The sequence below is a fragment of the Hetaerina americana genome, unplaced genomic scaffold, assembly GCF_022747635.1.
Source record: "Hetaerina americana unplaced genomic scaffold, ioHetAmer1.1.p SCAF_2, whole genome shotgun sequence".
Taxonomy (NCBI): domain Eukaryota; kingdom Metazoa; phylum Arthropoda; class Insecta; order Odonata; family Calopterygidae; genus Hetaerina; species Hetaerina americana.
Window position 1 is genome coordinate 22,041,252 of NW_027286763.1, and position 21,792 is coordinate 22,063,043.

The 21,792-nt window shown below is 36.6% G+C and overlaps 1 protein-coding gene across 1 annotated transcript in view; it reads right to left on the reverse strand.

Moving 5' to 3' along the window:
• LOC139688315 (symplekin-like) overlaps positions 1 to 20,885 on the reverse strand; it is a 48,111-nt gene extending 27,226 nt beyond the window's left edge. The window contains exons 1-8 of the mRNA XM_071585813.1: positions 20,577 to 20,885; positions 20,289 to 20,482; positions 19,897 to 20,130; positions 12,898 to 13,053; positions 9,647 to 9,795; positions 9,363 to 9,517; positions 7,532 to 7,813; positions 6,303 to 6,473 (exon numbers count right to left, since the gene is read on the reverse strand). Coding sequence (XP_071441914.1) covers positions 6,303 to 6,473; positions 7,532 to 7,813; positions 9,363 to 9,517; positions 9,647 to 9,795; positions 12,898 to 13,053; positions 19,897 to 20,130; positions 20,289 to 20,482; positions 20,577 to 20,669 — 1,434 coding nt within the window. The 5' untranslated portion in view covers positions 20,670 to 20,885. The remainder of the gene's footprint in view (positions 1 to 6,302; positions 6,474 to 7,531; positions 7,814 to 9,362; positions 9,518 to 9,646; positions 9,796 to 12,897; positions 13,054 to 19,896; positions 20,131 to 20,288; positions 20,483 to 20,576) is intronic.
• Positions 20,886 to 21,792: the final 907 nt, after the last annotated feature.

The window sequence follows — 21,792 nt, forward strand, 5'->3', positions numbered from 1 at the left end:
AGAAGATGAGTACCAGCTCCATAGTACACATATGGATGTTCAGCATAGAAACAGATGATCCAAATTCTGACCAATCAGAATACAGCATTGCTGATAAGTAACTTGACCAATCAGAGAGCAGCAATACCAGCAGGTATGCGCTGTTTCTATAAGGATGGCCAAAATCACATTGCCACTTCAACCTGAAGATGCTAGCTATAACATTGGCTAAACTGTGATCAGCAGATAGCAACGCACATGGTGAAACATGGAAGTATGCAGCCTTCACAATCTTCATGCTGTGAGATCTTTCTTGTTATTTTAAGGGTATGGGTTCCTTTGTGGTAGTTATAGAGCAATATACAGCAAAAAGGAAGGGAGCCAACAAATGTTGGCAGTAATATTGAACAAAGAGGTAGAATAAGCACAGTAAACAAAGCAGGTGAGAGTACACTACAACTAGCAAAAACTGAGCCAAAGAACTTGGTCATTATTCAGTCTACATACCATCAAGTAAACACAGGGAGGAAGAAGTTGATAGGGTATACAATCAAATAGATAGTTAAAGGGGATAGGAGCACAATAGTAGGTGATGGGAGAGATATTACTGAGGAAGAACATCACAGATTATTAATGAAGAAAGCCTGCTTAAAGACCACATTTGCTATAGTTATGCGTGGAAAATGCATGGAAAAAATGGATTATTAAGTGTGGAAAAATTATTATCAGTAGAGGTAAGACCTCAACTAGGGTAGGATAGGAATAATTGGGTGACTACAGATTTAAGAACATGGAATGACTAACATGAGAGAACAAATAAGTTCTACATAAGAAATGGTTAATCATATCTAATACTTGGTTTAAACAACTACTCTGGGAAAATGGCTGGGATTTCAGAAAGAATAAGTTTTTGTTGTCTCAGGCGTAACTTTGTGGAATTTGGATAACATATTGAAATGTAATGAAATAATTGACTTTGTAATTCCACACACTTTATTTAAAAACACGACCCAGGTTTCGACGTTGAACGTCATCATCAGGTGGTCCTCATAGAAGCACGCTGGCTATATAGTATATACCTTCTGATCATAGGAGGGGGGGGTTGGTCAGAGAGGGAGGTTGGAAGGGTAAAAAGGTTACAATGTAGCTGGGAAGAAAAGAGAATTACATTTTTGATTTAGAAGAGTGGTAGGTCTAGGAGTGGGGAGTGGGAGGGATACAAAATTTCGTTGGCAAGATCATCTTTCCAACGGACACATTTCAAAATTTCTAACTGCTCCAAAGCATCGAGCCTTTGACCTTTTTCTTCAAAATGAATAATTTTTGTCACAAAGTCACTTTTGTGGTCACTTTCGATGAGGTGTTTTGCAAAGAGGGATGTTATGTTCTTATTTTTTACACATGTTTGGTGTTCTTTAATCCTTTCTTTAAATTTCCGTCCTGTTTGTCCAATATACTTTGTGCTACAATCCGAGCACTTTAACTCATACACTCCACTCCTCTCGTTTTCGGGGACTTTGTCTTTACTGTGAGAGATCAGGTTCTTAAGGCATGAACGACTGTAAAAGGCACATTTAATTTTTTCTTTAGGTAAACTTTTAATTACTTTTTGAGAAATAGTCCCAAGATATAGTATTCTCCGCCATTTGGCAGTGGGATCTTTTAAATGTTCAGGTTTGTAAATGTGGCTTAAGGCTATTTTTGTAAGTTTATTCTGGTAAAGTTTATTTATTAGATCTTCTGAATAACCATTGTTTACTGCTAACGTTTTAATTACATTAAGTTCCTTATTTACATTGAATTTTGACATAGGATAGCGGTCAAACGGTGGATCATTGCATGAAATGCCGAAAGCTTTTGGGTGAAGCAATGCCTTGAAGAGGAATTAATTAATTGGTCTGTATACATTTCTTTCCTAAAAATGGAATACTGTAACCCATCTTTGTCTTTAGAAATGGATAGGTCGAGGAAATTCAGGGAACCTTTTTCCTCTTTTTCACACGTGAATTGTACATTAGAATTGATAGAATTTAGATGTGCTAGAAACTGATCTAGTTGCCTATCAGAACCTGTCCACACACAGAAGACATCGTCTACATATCTTAGCCAACAAAATACATTATTAATGAGAGGGTGAGCTGAGGAGAACAAAACTTTTTCAAAATTGTCCATATACATATCGGCCAGGAGTGGGGACAAGGGCGAGCCCATGGCTAAACCATTGGGTTGTTGGAAATAGGTACCATTAAAAATGAAATAATTTTGGGAAAACACGTCTTAAGTAATGCACAAAGTTCACTTATAACTGGCACTGGGATGGATTTCCGGATGAGGATGTCTTCGGCAAGGTTCACCGCTTCCATGGGTGGCACGTTGGTGAAAAGGTTGCGTACATCAAAGGAAACAAGCATGCACTTTTTCGGGATGACCTTTTTCATAAGTTTGTTCACAAGGTCCAAGGAATTTACTACACCATATTCCGTGGAAAATTTGGAAACCTCCCTGAAGAGTACATTAAGCCTTTTCGCTAGTATGTGGTTGGGAGCTGACATATTTGATACTACAGGCCTGATCGGAATCCCATTTTTGTGAACTTTAGGTAGCCCGAAAAACCGTGGTGCTGAGGGATTCATTTGCACTAGTTTCAACATTTCACAACTTTTGAATAACGTGTCACAAGATTTAATCACTTTCTTAATTCCTTGTTGAAACTTGGGGGTTGGGTCTGAACGAAGTACTTCAATGTTATTGTCCCTGATGAAGTCTTCGCATTTTGTGATGTAGGTATTTCGTTCTAATACAACCACTGCGCTGCCTTTGTCTGCTTTCTGGATGATCAAATTTTTCTCTGTCACTGAATGTTTAATGGACTTTAAGGCCTCATACTCGGTAGAATACTTCATCTTTTTTACTCCAAGTTGTGAGAATTTAAGGAGCTCCTGGGAAACAACTTGTTTAACCGCGATATTTTCTTTCTGAAGGGCAACTTCAAGGTCAACAGCCAGGTTTTTAATGTTTTTAACAGAAATTGGAATTTTAGGTACGTACTTAAGGCCTTTTTCTAGCAAAGAAATCTCACTATTAGAAAAGGAATGTCCGGAAAGGTTAACAATTCGAGGCCCAAACTTATGGTCACACTTAGAACTTGTTGATTTTGAACTGGACTCCTTATTTCTCCGTAGTAAATCAAGCTTACGGTTCATTTTCGCTCTTTTTTGAAAGGAAATCTCACTGCACTTCTGACGGACATCATTATCAAAGTATAGCCACTCGATCCAATGAAGTTTATGGGACAATTCCACGTATAAAAGTAGTAGATAATGGGATATAGCATCTCGTTTAACATACCATTCGTGTAACTCCCTTTTAAGCCAGGCTTTCTTGGCTACTCCTATAGCGAACTTTCCTGCCGAGGATTGGGTTTTCTTACACTGAAGGTTGATGTACTTCGGGAAAACTCCAAGGGAGATGCAGCGGCTGTTGAAGAAGATGTTCAATGACGCATTCCGGTATTTTATGGAGAGTCTTCTGTAGAGGCTTGCCATAACTGCGTTACTGGCGCACTTAATAAAATTTGTTGTCTCAGGCGTAACTTTGTGGAATTTGCATAACATATTGAAATGGAATGAAATAATTGACTTTGTAATTCCACACACTTTATTTAAAAACACGACCCAACAAAGGATTAAAGAACACCAAACATGTGTAAAAAATAAGAACATAACATCCCTCTTTGCAAAACACCTCATCGAAAGTGACCACAAAAGTGACTTTGTGACAAAAATTATTCATTTTGAAGAAAAAGGTCAAAGGCTCGATGCTTTGGAGCAGTTAGAAATTTTGAAATGTGTCCATTGGAAAGATGATCTTGCCAACGAAATTTTGTATCCCTCCCACTCCCCACTCCTAGACCTACCACTCTTCTAAATCAAAAATGTAATTCTCTTTTCTTCCCAGCTACATTGTAACCTTTTTACCCTTCCAACCTCCCTCTCTGACCAACCCCCCCCTCCTATGATCAGAAGGTATACATAGCCAGCGTGCTTCTATGAGGACCACCTGATGATGATGTTCAACGTCGAAACCTGGGTCGTGTTTTTAAATAAAGTGTGTGGAATTACAAAGTCAATTATTTCATTACATTTCAATAAGAATAAGTTTAGTAAAGTGTAAAAGCTGTTTCATCTGTAAGACATTATTTCACACATAACTTGGTAGAAGCCTTTTACACTAGGAGTAAATGAAGCCAGACCAACTTTGCAGGTTTCACAGGAATTTTTATTGCACATGACCACACATAATTCCACTGTGGCAACAACAAGTCATCTTCATTGCAAGGCAACATCATCAGGTGACCATGAAGGGAACCATGGTCAAGACCAATAAAAATTCCAGGGGAATCTGCAAAGCTAGCCTTGTTTCATTTATTCCTGTTTTATCTCTTTATCTTGGGGATATTGGATGACTGAATTTAGAATTTTCCAGCTAGGTGAGAATTTTACCATTATTATGCTGAATAACAATTATTAACGAAACATAATATGATACTATACATATAATTTGCATGATCTATTTTAATGCTTCCATTTGCAATTAATTTAGATATTTCACTCCTCTATCGACCCATGAATATCTATGCTCTTAGTTCTTACATTGCAACATATTAAAAAGATAAAGTACAAAAATTCATAAAGAGGGCAAAGCAAGAGGTTCAATCTATAATCTTTAAAAATGTTTTAAGGTACTTAGAAATTTCAAGACCACCATAACTTACCTTTATGTCTCTTAGGGCCAAACAAAATACCTACAATTCAAATAATTCATCCAAATTGTAGATTGTGAATGACATAAAAGTGTCATTTTCCAGAGCCGGAGGTAAGTGTAATAGAAGTCAGGGAAGAAAGTCTTAGTGCACCAATATCTTAGAACTGATGATGGATCTTGTAGAAAGGTAGATGCTAGGAATGACTTATCAGCCAAAGTGGTAAAATATTTTCTCAATCCCAATTAGGTTTTTCTGAAGGCTGTAATAGCCACCAGCAGGATTGTACCAGGATTATCCTAGCAGAAGAAGTTATTTCACTAACATTTTTATTAGAAATGAATTAAAAGTATCAGATGTAATAAAAATTTGCCTAAGGAAAAAATATTTTCAGACTATTATTCAGATATTGGTCCTTAAATAAACTCACAGCCCCAAATCCACAAAATCTCAATTCACTTGAGGATATGAAGATATAATTGAATTTAAAAAATGCAGCAGTTAAAAATTAAGTAACTTTTTTACTTCACTTTTATTTTAATATGAAGAACATCATTCCATATTTGCTTCCAAAGTTAAAAAATATTTAATACAGGCATAACAAACTTGCAGTGGAGTAAACCTTATGTGTATACTCTACCACTTCAGCCTTTATGTTGCGAAAGTATTTGATAAACATATTAATAGATTTTGTATTTTGCCACAGACTTTATTTAAACCTTAAGTTTTCAAGCATCTGGCTTTACAGTGGCAGATTGTGTAGCCAATGGGCAAACATACCACTGCAGGTACTACTAGCTTGCTGATTGTGGCGATGCAAAACCAGATGCATGAAAACATAACTACTTTTCATGTGAAAAATAATTTCTGTTTTCACACAATCCAGGCACTCATTAAAAAGAGAATTAAATAGGGTATCAGGTGAGTTGTACAAGTATGTAGCGCAGGGATCACATACAAAGCATCACGTAACATGCAGCGAATCACCAGTCAATAGAAAGAAATAGAATTGGGGACCCTCAGGTTGGAATAGTAAGATAAATGTTTTTATTAGAAATGTTTTCATGCACATGGATTTTCACTGCTCCAAACTGAGGTGCCAACACTCGGTTGCTATGCATGTGGTAGGGGCTATATGAAATTAGAGATGTCACCAAGTTGCCAACTGAAACCTGGACGGCTAAACAATCAGGACACATTACTACCTCAGGGTTGTGATATCACTACAGCTGGAGAGGCAGATTTGTTCTACAGTGTATTGGTATGCATTTAAAGCCAATAAGTTGTAAAAGCAAAGCATAATACATTTTTTTATGGTCTAAACAGTTAGGAATTCCTGATCTATCAAGATGCTTCTCATACCTAATAATATTGAACAATATAAAAAAAATTAAGCCTGATCCATTAACTATATTCATATCTCCCACCCCTAACTCATTCTCCAATTTTTTTGGATTTCAATTTCGAAATTGTGTTGAATGGTACTTCAATTATGTAACTCACTGGCTACATGGTATTCATAAAACTACTGGTACATTAACAATAACTCGATGGAACCTACCTTCTTTGATGTTTCTTTTTTAGATTGCTTGATTCCTGGCCCCAATCCAGCAGCTGTTAACTGGCTAGCAATCAGGCGAGCAACACGTTTAATTTGCCCTGGAGTTCCAGCTGCTGCAATGGGAGTGTATGTGGAACTGAAGTGAGGCGGGATAGTGTCTGGAAGTTTACTCTGTGAAGAGATTGATTTCTTAGATCAGAAATTAAAGTCTCATAAGAAATTAGCTTTAAGTCTTACACACACCCTTTAATGCCTCATTCACGAGTCACATAAGGATTGCTCCCATGTAACATTAATATCTTTGACATAATAACCTGGGCCCATACATAAACTACATTAATTTATTTACTTTGTCCAGAATTATAAATGTTCATTCAGAGACCACATGCCCGTCTACCACCATAACCCTGCCTATCTCCCCTGAGACGATTTCATGAGCTGCATGCACTAAGTAATTTCAGTCCAGTTGGACTGACACCATGACACTGGCCAAGTTAGACATAGAAAATGCAGAAACCAGCAGCCCAGTTTCTCGTTTAACCTTCTTACTAATCCCAGGCCTCCTCCTTCACCGTTGTTGACAAACTTCCTTGGAACAAAAGCTGTCATCTCCATTCAATTTCCATAGCCATCAGACTTAACGCCCACATAGCACAATACCATTTTGGCATGCAGCACTGGGAAAATTGTCCGAAGTGTGCAGATGATTATTGTTTATATCAGAGGACAATATTTTTACCAAAGGCATTTGATTTTTAATGCGGCCAAAATTAGGACTGCAGCTCTTATGGACAAGCCATCACTGTTTGCTAATTATATGTCATTTTCACTTAATCACAATTTTACATCAACAATATTTTGTCAAATAAGTGGATAATTATTTTTTAATGATGAGATAGTTAGAAATGTTGTTAGCAAGAAATATTGACAACCTCACTACAATGGTGTATGAGACTAAATTGAGAAGTTTAAATAAATGAAATGAAAAAAAACAACTGACATCAGGAATCTATTTCCTAAGCACAAGCCATGCTAACAAAAGTTGAAATCATAATGTATAGCAACCAAAACTCTTCAAAAATTACTCTCAAACAAAACATAACTAGTATCTAATAATTTTTAACATTTCATGATCGAATAACAACTTCTCCCAACAGATAATATCCTGGCACCCTAAAATCTATGCCATTGTATGAGTAGTTTGCTCGGAAATTTCTACAAGTGGATACCATGGCTATGATGACAAGTTGTGAGGCCAACTCTGGGCTCAATCTCTCTCCAACAAAGCGCTCTGTTATGTCCACAGCAGCATCTGTATGCTTCCTCTTGATGCTGCTGCCCCTGCCAGCAACCTCGTAGTCATCATCCTCTTCCTCATACTCATCATCCTCATCCTCTTCCTCAAGGCCAAGAGTCTCTAAACGGGGCTTCTTTGGTGGCTCTTGGCCATGCCGCTCTTGCCTCTTCTTGCGCTTGCGTGCTTCATCTACTTTAGGGTAAGACTTGGCTATCTGCAAAAAACATTCAACAAATTATTCATGTCAGACCATCACAGTACCATTTATCCTCTTGCTACACACCTTTAAATAAATACAAATAAATAACTACAGTGTATATACTAAATAATATGCATATGTATCCCTATGATATAATAAAAAGGTGATGTTAAATATTAAAATCGCATTCATAAAATAGAGTAAATGGAACAGTTAACCTATCTTGAAAGTGCTCTGGACCAAAATGGTCAGAGTAATAGAGACATTGGGAGTATTGCATTAGGCAAAGAAGCTTTCACAAGGTGAAGGGAATTGATAACAGGGTCAATGACTAAGTAGGTTCAGAAATGGCTTTTTAAAACTTTAATATGTGATTTTGTATGGCACGGAAATATTGGCCATTGATTGATTGCTTTCTCCCCATGATAATCCCTTTTTCCTGAGCCATAAGCCCCTACATCACTGCCATCCCTCAATATTCCCACTATTACATTCCAATCCCCCATCACTAATAAATGTTTCCTTCTAGGAACAATCGTAATTATTTCCTATTATTGATTGTACACTCCATTTATTCCCCCAATATTATTACTTGTTTTTTAATATTTGATGCCTCAATAACTGAGGTCATTCGCAAAAAGATTTTTACTTCCTAGCATGGCTAATGATCAAGTTCATTGGTTCTGCTCCTATCTCTACTAATAAGATTCTATCATTCCCTTTCTCTATGCTTACCATGCTTCTTCCTACCTTTTTGTTCAATATTATTGCCACCTCTCATTGACTCAATTCCCTTCCAATGCATAAGGGTATTACTTACTCCATTACTAATGTTCCTGTAATCCTAGCTATTCTCCCCGTAATTTTACTATATCTCACCTTACACAGCCCTAGATCATTCACACTTCTTCTCTTCATCTCTCGCTTTATATTTACCAATTGTCCTGTCCTTAACATCATCAGGACATTCTAAGTCCCATTTCTAACTGATTTGGTCCTCTTTGGTGTATTATGTGTCGTCATTGTACATTTCAATATGTAAAGATTTTATGAGATGACGACTGTTATAGCCTTGCCTCTCCCCCGGCTGGGCCGGACAAACGGCTCAGTGGATGGAGTCCTGTAGCTGCCAGGACTAATTTCAATACTTGTGCCCACCACAATATCTTGGGATAAATGCATGAGTCTGTTTGTACAATGGGGACTCAACTAGAATATTTTGCATAAAAGGATATAAATAAATTTCCTAGCTTGATTATACTAACATTTTAACCCATTTTTCAAAATCTTTGATCTAAGGTTAACAATTGGTGGTTATAAATGGCCAATCATATTACAGGACTGCCTGTATGTAGTGAACTAGTTAATTTTAATTAAATGAGCAGTAATTGAAAATGAACCATTCATCTTCTTACCATTCAAGATTTTTTCTTGAAACCATCAAAATAAAGAGCTAAGCAGTGATGTATGCATTTTATGTGGCATTCACTAAAATACTATACCATATTTCAATAACTATGCATTAATAATTTCCAATAAATATGCAGTAATCAAACTCATTTACCTCTTGATATGTTGCTCCCAAGTCTGTCAAAAGAGTGGTAATGTTTGTCTGGTAGTCCAATGAGGCTGGATGTTTCAACAGGTTAAAGAGCTGTAATTTTAAATGCTTCCTTACTGAACTAACTTGGGACTTGGAGAGTGTTGGTGGAAGATTAGCTGAAACATGAGATAAAACAAATTTAAAGTAAATGAAAAAAATTATGAACAACCCATTTCTGTCATGAATTATTTCAGTTTCATTAACTTCCTACTAAAATAAAATCTAATTAAAATAAAATAACCTACTATGTAACATTTCCAGGGCAACAACCACCTTCCCCATAAATTGAGGTCTCATTTTTGCTATGAGTGTGAGAGTCCCCATGCAAGTCATCAGGTTGATGCTGCTAATGTGAGGTGATCCATGAAATTTTACCAGCAGGTCAAATATGGTACTGCAAGAAAGACAAACATGAACACATTCCAGGAAAAAATGACATACAAGTATCACAAGGGTCCTTTTCATTAGAGGTTGACTTCTTTGACATCTAGGGCAAAACATTATGCAAATCTTGTATCATACCTAACCCTTCTGTGCTTGCCTAATGTTCTACCCTCTACCTCAGTCTTCAATATCCCATTACCAATCAAAATATGCAGCACCCTGTGGTTTTCTCCCAATAACCCCCTCTCCTCCCTCACCGTGCCTAGCACTTCTTCACTTGTTTCTACTAAGTATGACGAGTGAAGACTGCGATAAAGGGGAGAATGTTAGGCAAGCAAGGATGGGGCTGATTTAGGATAGGCATGTTGGACTGAATGAAGGGAGGAAGGAATTAAAGAGGGGCTTGGCGTAAGGTTGGATGTCAGATTGTGTTTTGTTAAGAGAGGCAAGGTAATTGTTGCTGCACCATTAGGTAGCTTGCGTCCATTTAAAAACCTACCATGACGAGTAGATTAACAATAACAATCCCAACATGATTTTTGTAACTGAACAATGGCTTAGGCCCAAGGAATTAATCTATCTAATTAGTTAATAGAGGTGTGACTTCATGGAATTGATTGCTTTTATAATGAAAAACCATGGCCTTGTAATCCCATACTATTACAACGCTACTGTGTATAGTAGCATATAACTTTGCAACTCCACAGAATAGTAATACTGTCAAATTAACTGTAGGAGCTTCATACTAGTTTTATAAAAGCTTCTGGCTGAAGTCTTCCCTCGTGCAAGGTATGAATTAACTGACAAAAACTGAAAAAGTTTTACAAGACCCTCAAGTAGTTCCACAGGGATATTATCTATCCCCACAGCCTTTTTTACCTAAATTCCCTTAATGACCATTCTATCTTGCATTCAAGTATGCATGGACCTAAGATATCTTCATCTATGTAATATTCTCTTTCTATGTCTAAACTTTTATCCCTAATATCCTAACCCACATGCATCCACTATGTATTCTTTCCATCTCCCTAGAATCTTTCTAGAATAAATAAATAATATTTCCAGCTTTTGCTATTATAGTGTGCTGAGATTTTCCCTTCTTATATACAGATAGCTCCTTCTTTTTACATCCGGATACCTTCTCCCACAATGTACCCATTCCACCTGTTCACTGTACTCTGTCCATAGCTTTGCACTTATTCTTCCACCATGCTTTTTCGCCTCATTTTATTTTTCAATTTTTTACGCCTTCATATATTGTGAATATATTCTTCCATTTCCATCTCTTGCATATCATCTTAATCATCTCATCTGTAATCCATGCATTCCTTGTCAATTTCCTATGTAGTATAAATACATTTGTGGCTTTTGATATCACTTTTTTTGAGATACAACCATCATTCTTCTACTATACCCATCTCCTTGTCCCAGTCATAAATTTTTCCACTGCCTCCCAAGTATTCTTTCCTTTTTGTCCAGGTTAATGCTTCTTACATTCCATTTCATCAACCTTCTTCCCAATTTTATTCTCCTAAAACTGACAATACACTTCAAGAGCACTAAATTATGACCTGAATCCAGATTACAGAGTCTCTGGGCATTTTCCATGCATACCTACATCTCTTATGGTGTTTTAACGAAGAGTCCATTACGATTAAACTCTCCCTTCCCCGCCATCACATTACAATACTCCATTACTACCAACTGTTTCCTCCAGATGCATCTATATTACTTACTACTATTAATTGTACACAATGTCTACATTTTCCTCCCTAAGATTACTTGTTGACATGTAGATGTGAATAATTCAGAAAATTCAAATAAATAATGGTTCATATTTTACCTCCTCTAATAATATACTATCACTCATCTGCTCTATGCTTACTATGACTATACTGTCACAGCCTCTTCCAAAGCCATAAAATATCATCTCTCTGCCCCTAAGATTCTTTCCCAAAAAAACATAAAATTTCATAGTAGTAGTTTTGAGGGGAGGCGACCGACAGCTAAGGTCATTTGCGCCATAGGGGAAGGACAGGAAAGGATGAAGGGTGGAGAGAAACCCGGCGTCGGCATTAGCCTACTCTTTACGAAAGGCGCCAAGGGGTCCGCGGCTTAACGTCCCATCCGACGGACGGCGTACTCACTCAAAGTGCCCTCCACAAAGCACCTCAAGTAGGGATCGAGATACCTCTGAAAAATATTCAACACCGCCGGGATTTGAACCCGCGCCCTCAGGGTGGGAATCCAGTACGTTAGCCCCCGCACCATCTCGATCCCCTAAAATTTCATTTCCATTTTACCCTTTCAATACTGTTTCTAACAAACTATGGTGGATAACTGAACAGTAACATTTTACAAAGTCATTTGCTAATGTGCATTACACTTTGAAATTGTTGCATTGTAATATATATGTTGTGTTGCTATATACCCGGATATGTTTTCCATACTACACAGGGTGTTTCAATATGAATATTGGGGTTAGAAAACATTATTTTTCGGTGAAGCAGCTGTAACTGATGTTTTTTTTTCCTAGATGTGCTAGAACTATGGCCCTTCCTAAATTGGAAGAAGCCAAAACAGAGAACTTTATTTGGCATCATGATGATTGCCACCTCACTGGCATAACTAAGTATCTGATTGGTAAAATGACATTGCACCCAGCCGCTGGATAGGCCACAAAGGGCCAGATGACACAGCTTGTTTTTCATGGCCTCCTCGCTCACCTGATCTCATGCCATGTGATTTTTACCATTGGAGGTGCAAAAAGGAACGTGTGTATATGCCTCCACTACCAGATGGGCTCCCCGACTTGAACAAAAGGATTTAAACAGTTGCTGTAACAATTACTCCTGACTGACAATGCTCAAGGTTTAAGAAGAACTCACACACCGATCTAATGTGTGCTATGCAACAAATGGTGCTCACAATGAACACTTGTAGGAAAAACTGTTCGAGTTTAACTTTCATTTGATGTATAATTTATACTTGTAAATTAAATGTAATAAACACTACATTTTCATGAGACCCCGATATTGATTCTGAAACACCCTGTAATTATTCAACAATTCAAAATATACATTTCAATCAAAATATAAGAGAAATCAATTACTTTGCTTCTTCTTCCAATTTTCTGCGACGAGCAATCTTTAATGTGAGAGGAATATCTTCTAAGGAGAAGTCATTTTCCCGACGCATGCTATCTTCTTCTGGATAGGTTTGAAGAAGAACAACAGATTCCAAAAATTTCACAGACAATGTCCTTATCCTACAATTAAGAAAAATAGCATTGATTGTTTTGTTAGCAAGTGATATAGCCAGAAGAAAGAGATGAGCCACATTGGCCAAATACACATTCAAACGTGTGTGTGTATATATATATATATACATATATATATTATAAATATATATATAATGAACAACACTTAGCACTAGTGGGCACAGACAAAAACACAGAAACACACAAAAGAGACCTCTTTTATATATATATATATATATATATATATATATATATATATATATATATATATATATATATATACATATACATATTATATACATATATATATTATATACATATATATATATATTATATACATATATATATAATTATCAAAATACAGACATACATACAGATATATATATATATAGTATATGCTTTCATAGACGTAACACGGAAGTGCCGAATAGTACAATACACAGTAACACATAATATAGAAACACAAAAAAAGAGAACACTCACACGTATTTTCTTGATATTTCGACGGAAACAATCCGTCTTCCTCTGAAGATGTAGAAGTAATCTACTTACTTCTACATCCTTACTTCTACATCTTCAGAGGAAGACGGATTGTTTCCGTCGAAATATCAAGAAAATACGTGTGAGTGTTCTCTTTTTTTGTGTTTCTATATTATGTGTTACTGTGTATTGTACTATATATATATATATATATATATATATATATATATATATATATATACTCATATATACAGAAACATATATAAGGAAAAGGGATAGGAACACGTATAAAGGACGGTTCCTATCCCTTTTCCTTAGTATTTATTCGCCGTTTGGCGGGATTTCGTGTTTGAATGTATATATATATATATATATATATATATATATATATATATATATATATATATATATATACATATACATATTATATACATATATATATATAATTATCAAAATACAGACATACATACAGATATATATATAGATATATATATATATATATATGTATGCATGCATTATTACAGGTAACCTAATGATTAGGGTAGGTTTTGGATGGACACAACTCCCAAAATAAATATTATATTATATATACATATATATATATATATATATATATACATATATATATATATATATATATATATATATATATATATATATATATATATATATATATATATATATATATATATATATATATATATATGTCTGACCCCAGTGGGGCGGCCAGTAAGTGATGGTGTCACGTTAAAAACACTATTGAGGAAGGCAACGGGAAACCACCTCAATTATCATTCCCTAGAAAAATATGATGGACAATAGAGATATTTTGAGTCCTGGCAACCACGGGGCTCGGCCCAATCGGCCGTGTGTCGTGCCCGGCAGCGGGGGAGGCAAGGCTTCCGCGGTCGTCATCCCACGAAACCCTTGCAAGGGAAAACCAGCAGCAGCAGGACAGAAGACGCAGGAGAAGAAGACCAAATTAGTTAGAATAGGAACGTGGAATGTTAGGACAATGATGAGGACGGGGAAATTGGAGAATGTTAAGCGAGAGATGGAAAGGGGAAATATAGATATTTTAGGTCTATGCGAGGTGAGATGGAAAGATAGCGGGGATTACTGGAGTGATAAGTATAGAATAATATACAGCGGTGGGGACGAGAGCCAACGAGGGGTTGCCATAGTATTAAATGAAGAGGTAGGAAGAAGCGTAGTCAACATAGAGCAGGTAACGGATAGAATACTACTAGTGGAGATAAAAGCAGAACCGACGAACTTAGTTATTATCCAGGTATACATGCCACCGAGCAACCATAAGGAAGAAGAGGTCGATAGGATATACGATCAGTTAGAAGACATGATTGCATGTGTTCCTGCAGGGAAACATTTGATAGTGATGGGGGATTGGAATGCGACAGTAGGCGAAGGAAGAGATGGTGATGAGGTGGGGGACTACGGTTTAGGCACGAGGAATGACCGCGGGGAGAAAGCAGTTGAGTTCTGCAGGAGACAGGGCTTAGTTATCACCAACACTTGGTTCAGACACCACAAAAGACGCAGGTATACATGGAAAATGCCAGGTGACTCGGGAAGATATCAGCTAGATTATATCCTGGTTAGACACAGGTTTAGGAACAGTGTGATAAATTCCCACAGCTTCCCGGGAGCGGATGCGGACTCAGACCACAATTTAGTTGTTATGAAATGTAGCGTACGTTTTAAAAAGATAAGGCAGGGGCGGCGAGTTAGAAAATGGAATGTAGAAGCATTAAATGGGTTGAAAAGAAAGGAATACAAACAGGCGGTAGAGAAAATCATGGAGGACGGTAAAGAGCTAAGTACTATTGAAGAAAAATGGGAATGTATCAAAAAAGGGTTGTCTAAAGCGGCAAAAGACACTATTGGAACCGTTAACGCTAAAAGGACTCGTAAACCATGGATCACGGATGAGATGATTGCAAAAATGGATGAGCGGCGAAAATGGAAGAATATAAATACAGAATTAGGCAAAATGAAGTACAAAGAATTGAACAATAAATTGAGGCGGGCCACAAATAAAGCAAAGGAAGCATGGTGGAAGACGCAGTGCGAGAATATGGAAAGTCTGCAGAGGAAGGGGGAAATCTGTGCGCTTTACAGCATAGTTAAATCTTTATCGGGAAGTAAGAAAGGGAGATCAACGATAGCAGTTAGAGATAAGGCCGGTAAGGTAATAGTTGACGTAGGAAAGATCCAAGAGAGATGGAAGGAATATGTAGAAGAACTGTATAGTAAAGAGCTTAGACCAACAAAGTTAGACATTGAAAAGGAACATGACGTAGAGGAAGATAGCTTAGGTCCAGGCATACTAGATAATGAGATAGAAAGGGCATTAAGGGAGATGAAACTAAATAAGGCCGTGGGGGTAGATAACATTCCCGTGGAACTTTTGAAATGCTTGGGAAAATATGGGAGGAACAGGCTATATGGGCTGATCCGTAGTATTTATGAGGAGGGAATCTGGCCGGAAGACTTTGTGAGATCAGTTTTAGTTCCTATTCCGAAAAAGGTAAAGGCCACGTCATGTGAGGACTATAGGACAATTAGTTTGATATCCCACGCAGCTAAGGTTGTTCTCAGGATCATAAACAAAAGGATAGAGAGTAGGGCAAATGATTACTTAGGGGATGATCAGTTTGGGTTTAGGAAGGGGAGAGGTACGCGTGATGCCATTGCAGTAATGAGATTATTAATCGAGAGGAATATAGAACACAACCAGGAGGTATTTGCCTGTTTCGTAGATTTCGAAAAAGCGTTTGATAGAGTAAATTGGGAAAAACTAATGAGTATATTGCAGAAAATAGGAATAGATTGGAGGGAAAGGAGGCTAATCCGCAACCTGTACATGTCTCAGACTGCTCAGGTGAGGGTGGGAAACGGGGAGTCAGGATGGGCAGTGTTAGGAAGGGGTGTAAGGCAGGGTTGCCCATTATCACCGTTGCTGTTCAACCTGTACGCAGAAGAAATGATCAAAGAGGCATGGGATGAACTCGAGGTAGGAATGAAAGTGGGCGGGGAATTCGTAAAATCAGTTAGGTTTGCTGATGACCAAGCTTTAGTTTGTCAGTCAGCCAAGGGGCTGCAAGCATTGCTTAGTGAATTGGAAATTCAGTGCGACAGGTATGGGATGAGAATCAATATTAATAAAACAAAGGGTATGCGATTTTCTAGAAAGAAAAAGGCCAAGCTTAACATTAAAATAGGAGGGCAAAAGCTAGAGCAGGTAGAACAGTTTACGTATCTCGGTAGTGTTTTGGACCAACACGGTCAAAGTAGTAGGGACGTAAGAAGAAGAATTGCGCTAGGCAAAGAGGCTTTCACAAGGAGGGGGGAGTTGATGACGGGGACTTTGAGTAAGGATGTTAAGAAAAGACTCGTAAAAACTTTGATATGGAGCGTAGCTATGTACGGAGCGGAAACGTGGTCATTGAAGCAGGAGGATAGACGTAGATTGGAGGCTTTTGAAATGTGGGTGTGGAGAAGAATGGAGAAGGTGAAATGGACAGAGAAGAAAACAAATGAGGAAGTACTTGGTATGGTGGGCGAAGAGAGGGGTTTGTTGGGAGCAATCCTATGGAGGCAGGAAAAGTGGATGAAGGGGGTGTTGGCCGGCAGTGGGATGTTGAAGACTGTGATAGAGGGTAGAATGTTGGGCAAAAGAGGAAAGGGAAGGAACAGGATAGGGTTGTTGGACGGGATGAAGGGAGGAAGAAAGTACTCAGAGATGAAGAGGGACCTGATATAGAGTAGGATGATTGATTTTGTGTTTTGTTAGGAGTAATAAAATATTTGTTTGGTAGTTGTGTCCGTCCAAAAACCTACCTTAACCGGTAGATTACTTAAAAAAAAAAAAAAAAAAAAATATATATATATATATATATATATATATATATATATATATATATATATATATATATATATATATATATATATATATATATATATATATATATTTATATTTTATATAAATATATACATTCATTCACATGGAAATACATATAAGGAAAAGCAATAGGAACACATATAAAAGACTAACACTGGAGATGTGGGATAGGTGGGATCGAGCAGATCACAAGCACAAAAGGTATTTCCCTGACTGAGAGAACCATGGATCTTTTGATTTGCCTGCAAGATGCTCTAAGCACTAGAGCTATCAAGGAAACGAGAATTGCACTGAAATCTGCAGTTTAGGTATTTAAGTGCCCAGATTCTTCAAGAACTGAGTCGACAAAAAAAATGATTCATGGTTCAAGTACCAATCAAAATATATAAATATATATATCCTCCATTAAATTATATACATTTATACATACATGAAAACCTGCCATTTGTGTTTTTGTTAGGAGAGGCACAGAAATGTATCGTTTTACTGTTGGATGATTTTCTACTGTTAGGTTGGACACAGCCAATGGTAAGTATAATCCAGGTTGATCATATGTTAGGCTGTTTCAATAATGAATGCATAGATAGTGATGTCACAGTTAAAGAAGAACGTCATAATTTCCTGCGTGCTCCAAATATGCATTCCATAAGTTAAATTGAACACATATAGGAGAAGTGTAACGCTAAAAACAACACAGCCTATTTTTCTCTATTTTTTAGGTTTTTCAAATTAGTTATAGTGATGTCTAACAGGTATTACATCATTCTCAACAAGCTCATTACTTACACCAATATTGGTGGAATTGACTATGGGATTTCCTTTTGAAAAATTCATATCTTTCCTTTAGAATATCAAATATAAATATTGGAAGGATCTATTTTGTGAATATTAACCAATATGCAAAATAATAAAATTTTAACTTTCCCCAGCTATTTGTTTTGTAAAATGCATATTAATGCATGTGCATCATGCTCATGTACAAGAGTCGTGTGATTTTATTGCCATTATTGACTGAATCAACAAAATGGTTTTTTTAAAAGAAAATTGGAAAAGAATGAGTTTTGTAAATAATAATTAAACACTCAACGACAAAAGAGATCAAAGCAAAGTTGAATGAAGTTCATGGCACATACGTTTCTGTGTTTTTGACTGTTCCTATGTTTGACTGGATAAGAGTTAAAACGTAGCCATACAACCATAAATGATGAACATCATTTGGGACGTCCAGCGGAAGTGACTTCCACTTCCAGAGGAAGATATTTAACACCAAAAAGTATCCAAACACCTACACTAAAACCATCTACATTTTTTGGAGCCCCTGCTGAAACAAGGAAGTTTCTAATTAATTTTTTTCTTATTTCAGACCCCCTGTAGGTAGTTCTGAACATTCAAAACATTGAAACATCTCTAAACCCCTTTATGAAAACTTAGGGTTCCAAATTTGAAATTTCAAAAATATTTTCCCAAATTTCAGCCTTCATTTTAGTATGAAGAAAGTGATTTTCAGCTCAAATTCCACAAACATATTAGGATCAACTCAAGAGTTGCAAAATGGTTAAATCAGGTCAGGCCTCAAATTTTTTCAGATACTGAGGTTACTATAAACAGCTATGTGATCATGAAATTCCAATTCCCATGCCAAAGAAATCACCACCCTTGGACAGTTAAGTACAGAAAAAACTCAAAAATTGGTTCTTAAACACTAAAACATACAGTAACACATGTACAAAAATTATTGCTATCTAAAATGGCAAAAAGAAACTGTACACTTCCACAATAAAGATTTAATATTTCATGACCATGGTTTCGATGCTGCGCATAATCACCACCTGGTTATGATGTGCAGCATTGAAACCATGGTCATGAAATATTAAATCTTTATTGTGGAAGTGTAAAGTTTCTTTTTACCCTCATAATGAAGGAATTCCACAAAGTTAAACCTGAAACTGTAATGTTTATCTAAAATGGTGAAGCAACCATTGTAGGATGATTCAGTATAGAGCGATTCTAAAACTAAGATGAGAGACTGTAAACCATTTTCTTTTTTTTTTGACAAGTTGGACAAGTGATACACTTTGGAGAAGCCACATGTGAGAGATTATTATCTATTTAACCACACTCAATGCAGATGTTTGATATTTCAGGAAATAATCATGAGAATGGATTCTTAAGTTTCTTTGAGTGCTTATAACTTGTTATACAAACACTCTCTTGGGCCCCCAAAACCCTTTATGACAGAATCTAGCAACTAACGAACCCTGAATGGGAGAGTGATAGAAGTCTATGATTATATGTAAATCCCTTAATAAAATCACATTGCCACAAACGAATATTTCATAATACATTCATATAGAAAAGCAATGAGCGCAAATGCATAGAGATAATGAGTGAGGAAGAGAAGCTATTATGGTATACAATATCATATGAAAGAACAGAGAACTGCACCTTACCCATCGTTGTCGCTATCAACCTGTTTTGCAATCTGTGCTTTAATCTGGCAAAGAATTATCCAAGTACTTTCCATTTCATCGGTGACCGTACGTGCACATGCCAACCACGACAATGTGGTGCGATAAAGGTGCGTAGCAGCTTGAATAACCCTTTTCTGAACCTGAGCAGATGGGTCCTGAAGGAATAATTGGAGATTCCCCACAACTTTTGGCAGAACATCAGGGTCCTTCTTGCTTTAAAACAAATATAAAATAAAATTGATAATTAATGCACTTTAATGAAATAATGTTAAAAGACTATCTAGCAAGGGTAATACAAACAACAACAAGGTGACATAAACATCCCACGAAGATAGAAAAATTTAATTGGAAATGATTGAAAATAGACTAACCATGCTTCTTCAATAAAAGAGACTACGAATTTTCTAACGTCTACATTCCGGTCATTTTGAAATCCTAGCATTTCGTCGAGAAAATTGTCCAATAGATTGGGCTCTTTGTACACAATTATTTCTTGAACACGGCGAAGATTATCAGTTTTAGTGGAATCCGTCGCGACGGCTGCTTGGTTCAGGAGATCAACGATCTAGATATAACAATGAAAAACTATTACAATCACGTTCACTTGACAAACCTTCACAAAAATCATAAACGATACGACTTAAAACCAAAATAATTACTCTACTATCAGAAGACTCATTGTCTTCCATTTCTTCTTCCATAAAAAACTGTGCTGCAGTGCTTCGCCGAGATTCAAGATCTTGCCGAGCCATTTCGAATAAATACTGCTTGCACTGAGCGTTACTATCAACTACCGTAACCACAATTTAAGAAAATTTGTATTTGTTAACAAGCAACCATTGTACACAGATGGTGCTAAAGTCCTAAATTTAAGGATAACATATTGGGCCCTAATAAATAATGCCACACTAAAACATACAATAAAATGCAATCACGCATTTACGGATGTTAAACATTCGCACTTTAACACATACACGTACGGTTTTAAACAACTCACTGTCGAAAGCGAATTGTGCCCATATTTCTAATATTCATTGCTAATTTGTTTTATTGGCTCCAGAGGTGGGCCGAAGGATTCAATTTACTGAGTCGAGCCAATAAGAACGCCTCACCTCAATGACTCGCTCTCTTGAGTAATTCTTTTGAAGTACCTTGGAACACTGCGGATTTCATACCAAAGGACAAGTACCTATTATTATCAATAAAGCGGACAGCGGGTACATTAAGTAGGAATGACCGAGGCCGCTCGGCCCATAATTGGACCTTTGAATTTTTTTTTGGTGACAATAAATTATGACAATTCCATTTGCCACTCTTCATTTGAGGCATACTTTTAATCATTCCTCGGAAAGATTATGTACGTCAACCAATGCAGTAAAAGAATAAAACAGAAACTTAAGGCGTCCACATCACAATTAAATAACTACTACTTGAAAACTTCTTCAACACTAAATTCACCATTGATAGATCATATGTCACGCCCTAATTTTTTTAAATCAGGAAGGCCTATTGAACTGCAATTAAGCCACTGGCTGCTCTTTTTGTTTACAATGTAATCTAATTTGTTTATAATAACATACATTCATACGAACAAAACCTAAATATCCATCATCATGATACACGTACCAAACCTGACATGCATATTGAGGCAAGTTCGTCTTTTTTGAGTGATGAGGGACTATACCAGCGAGGAGCCAAATTTTTTAACATGCTTCCTCCAGATTTGAAACCATCTCCTTCAAATGATTTCAGGTGTAATCTTGCTTATTAAACCTTTTTACTCTATGGGTGAATTTTTTGCATTACGTCAATAAAAACCTAAAATGTTGCTTTAAAAATATCCCTATGTAATGTACATAACCTTTTTTTCCATGT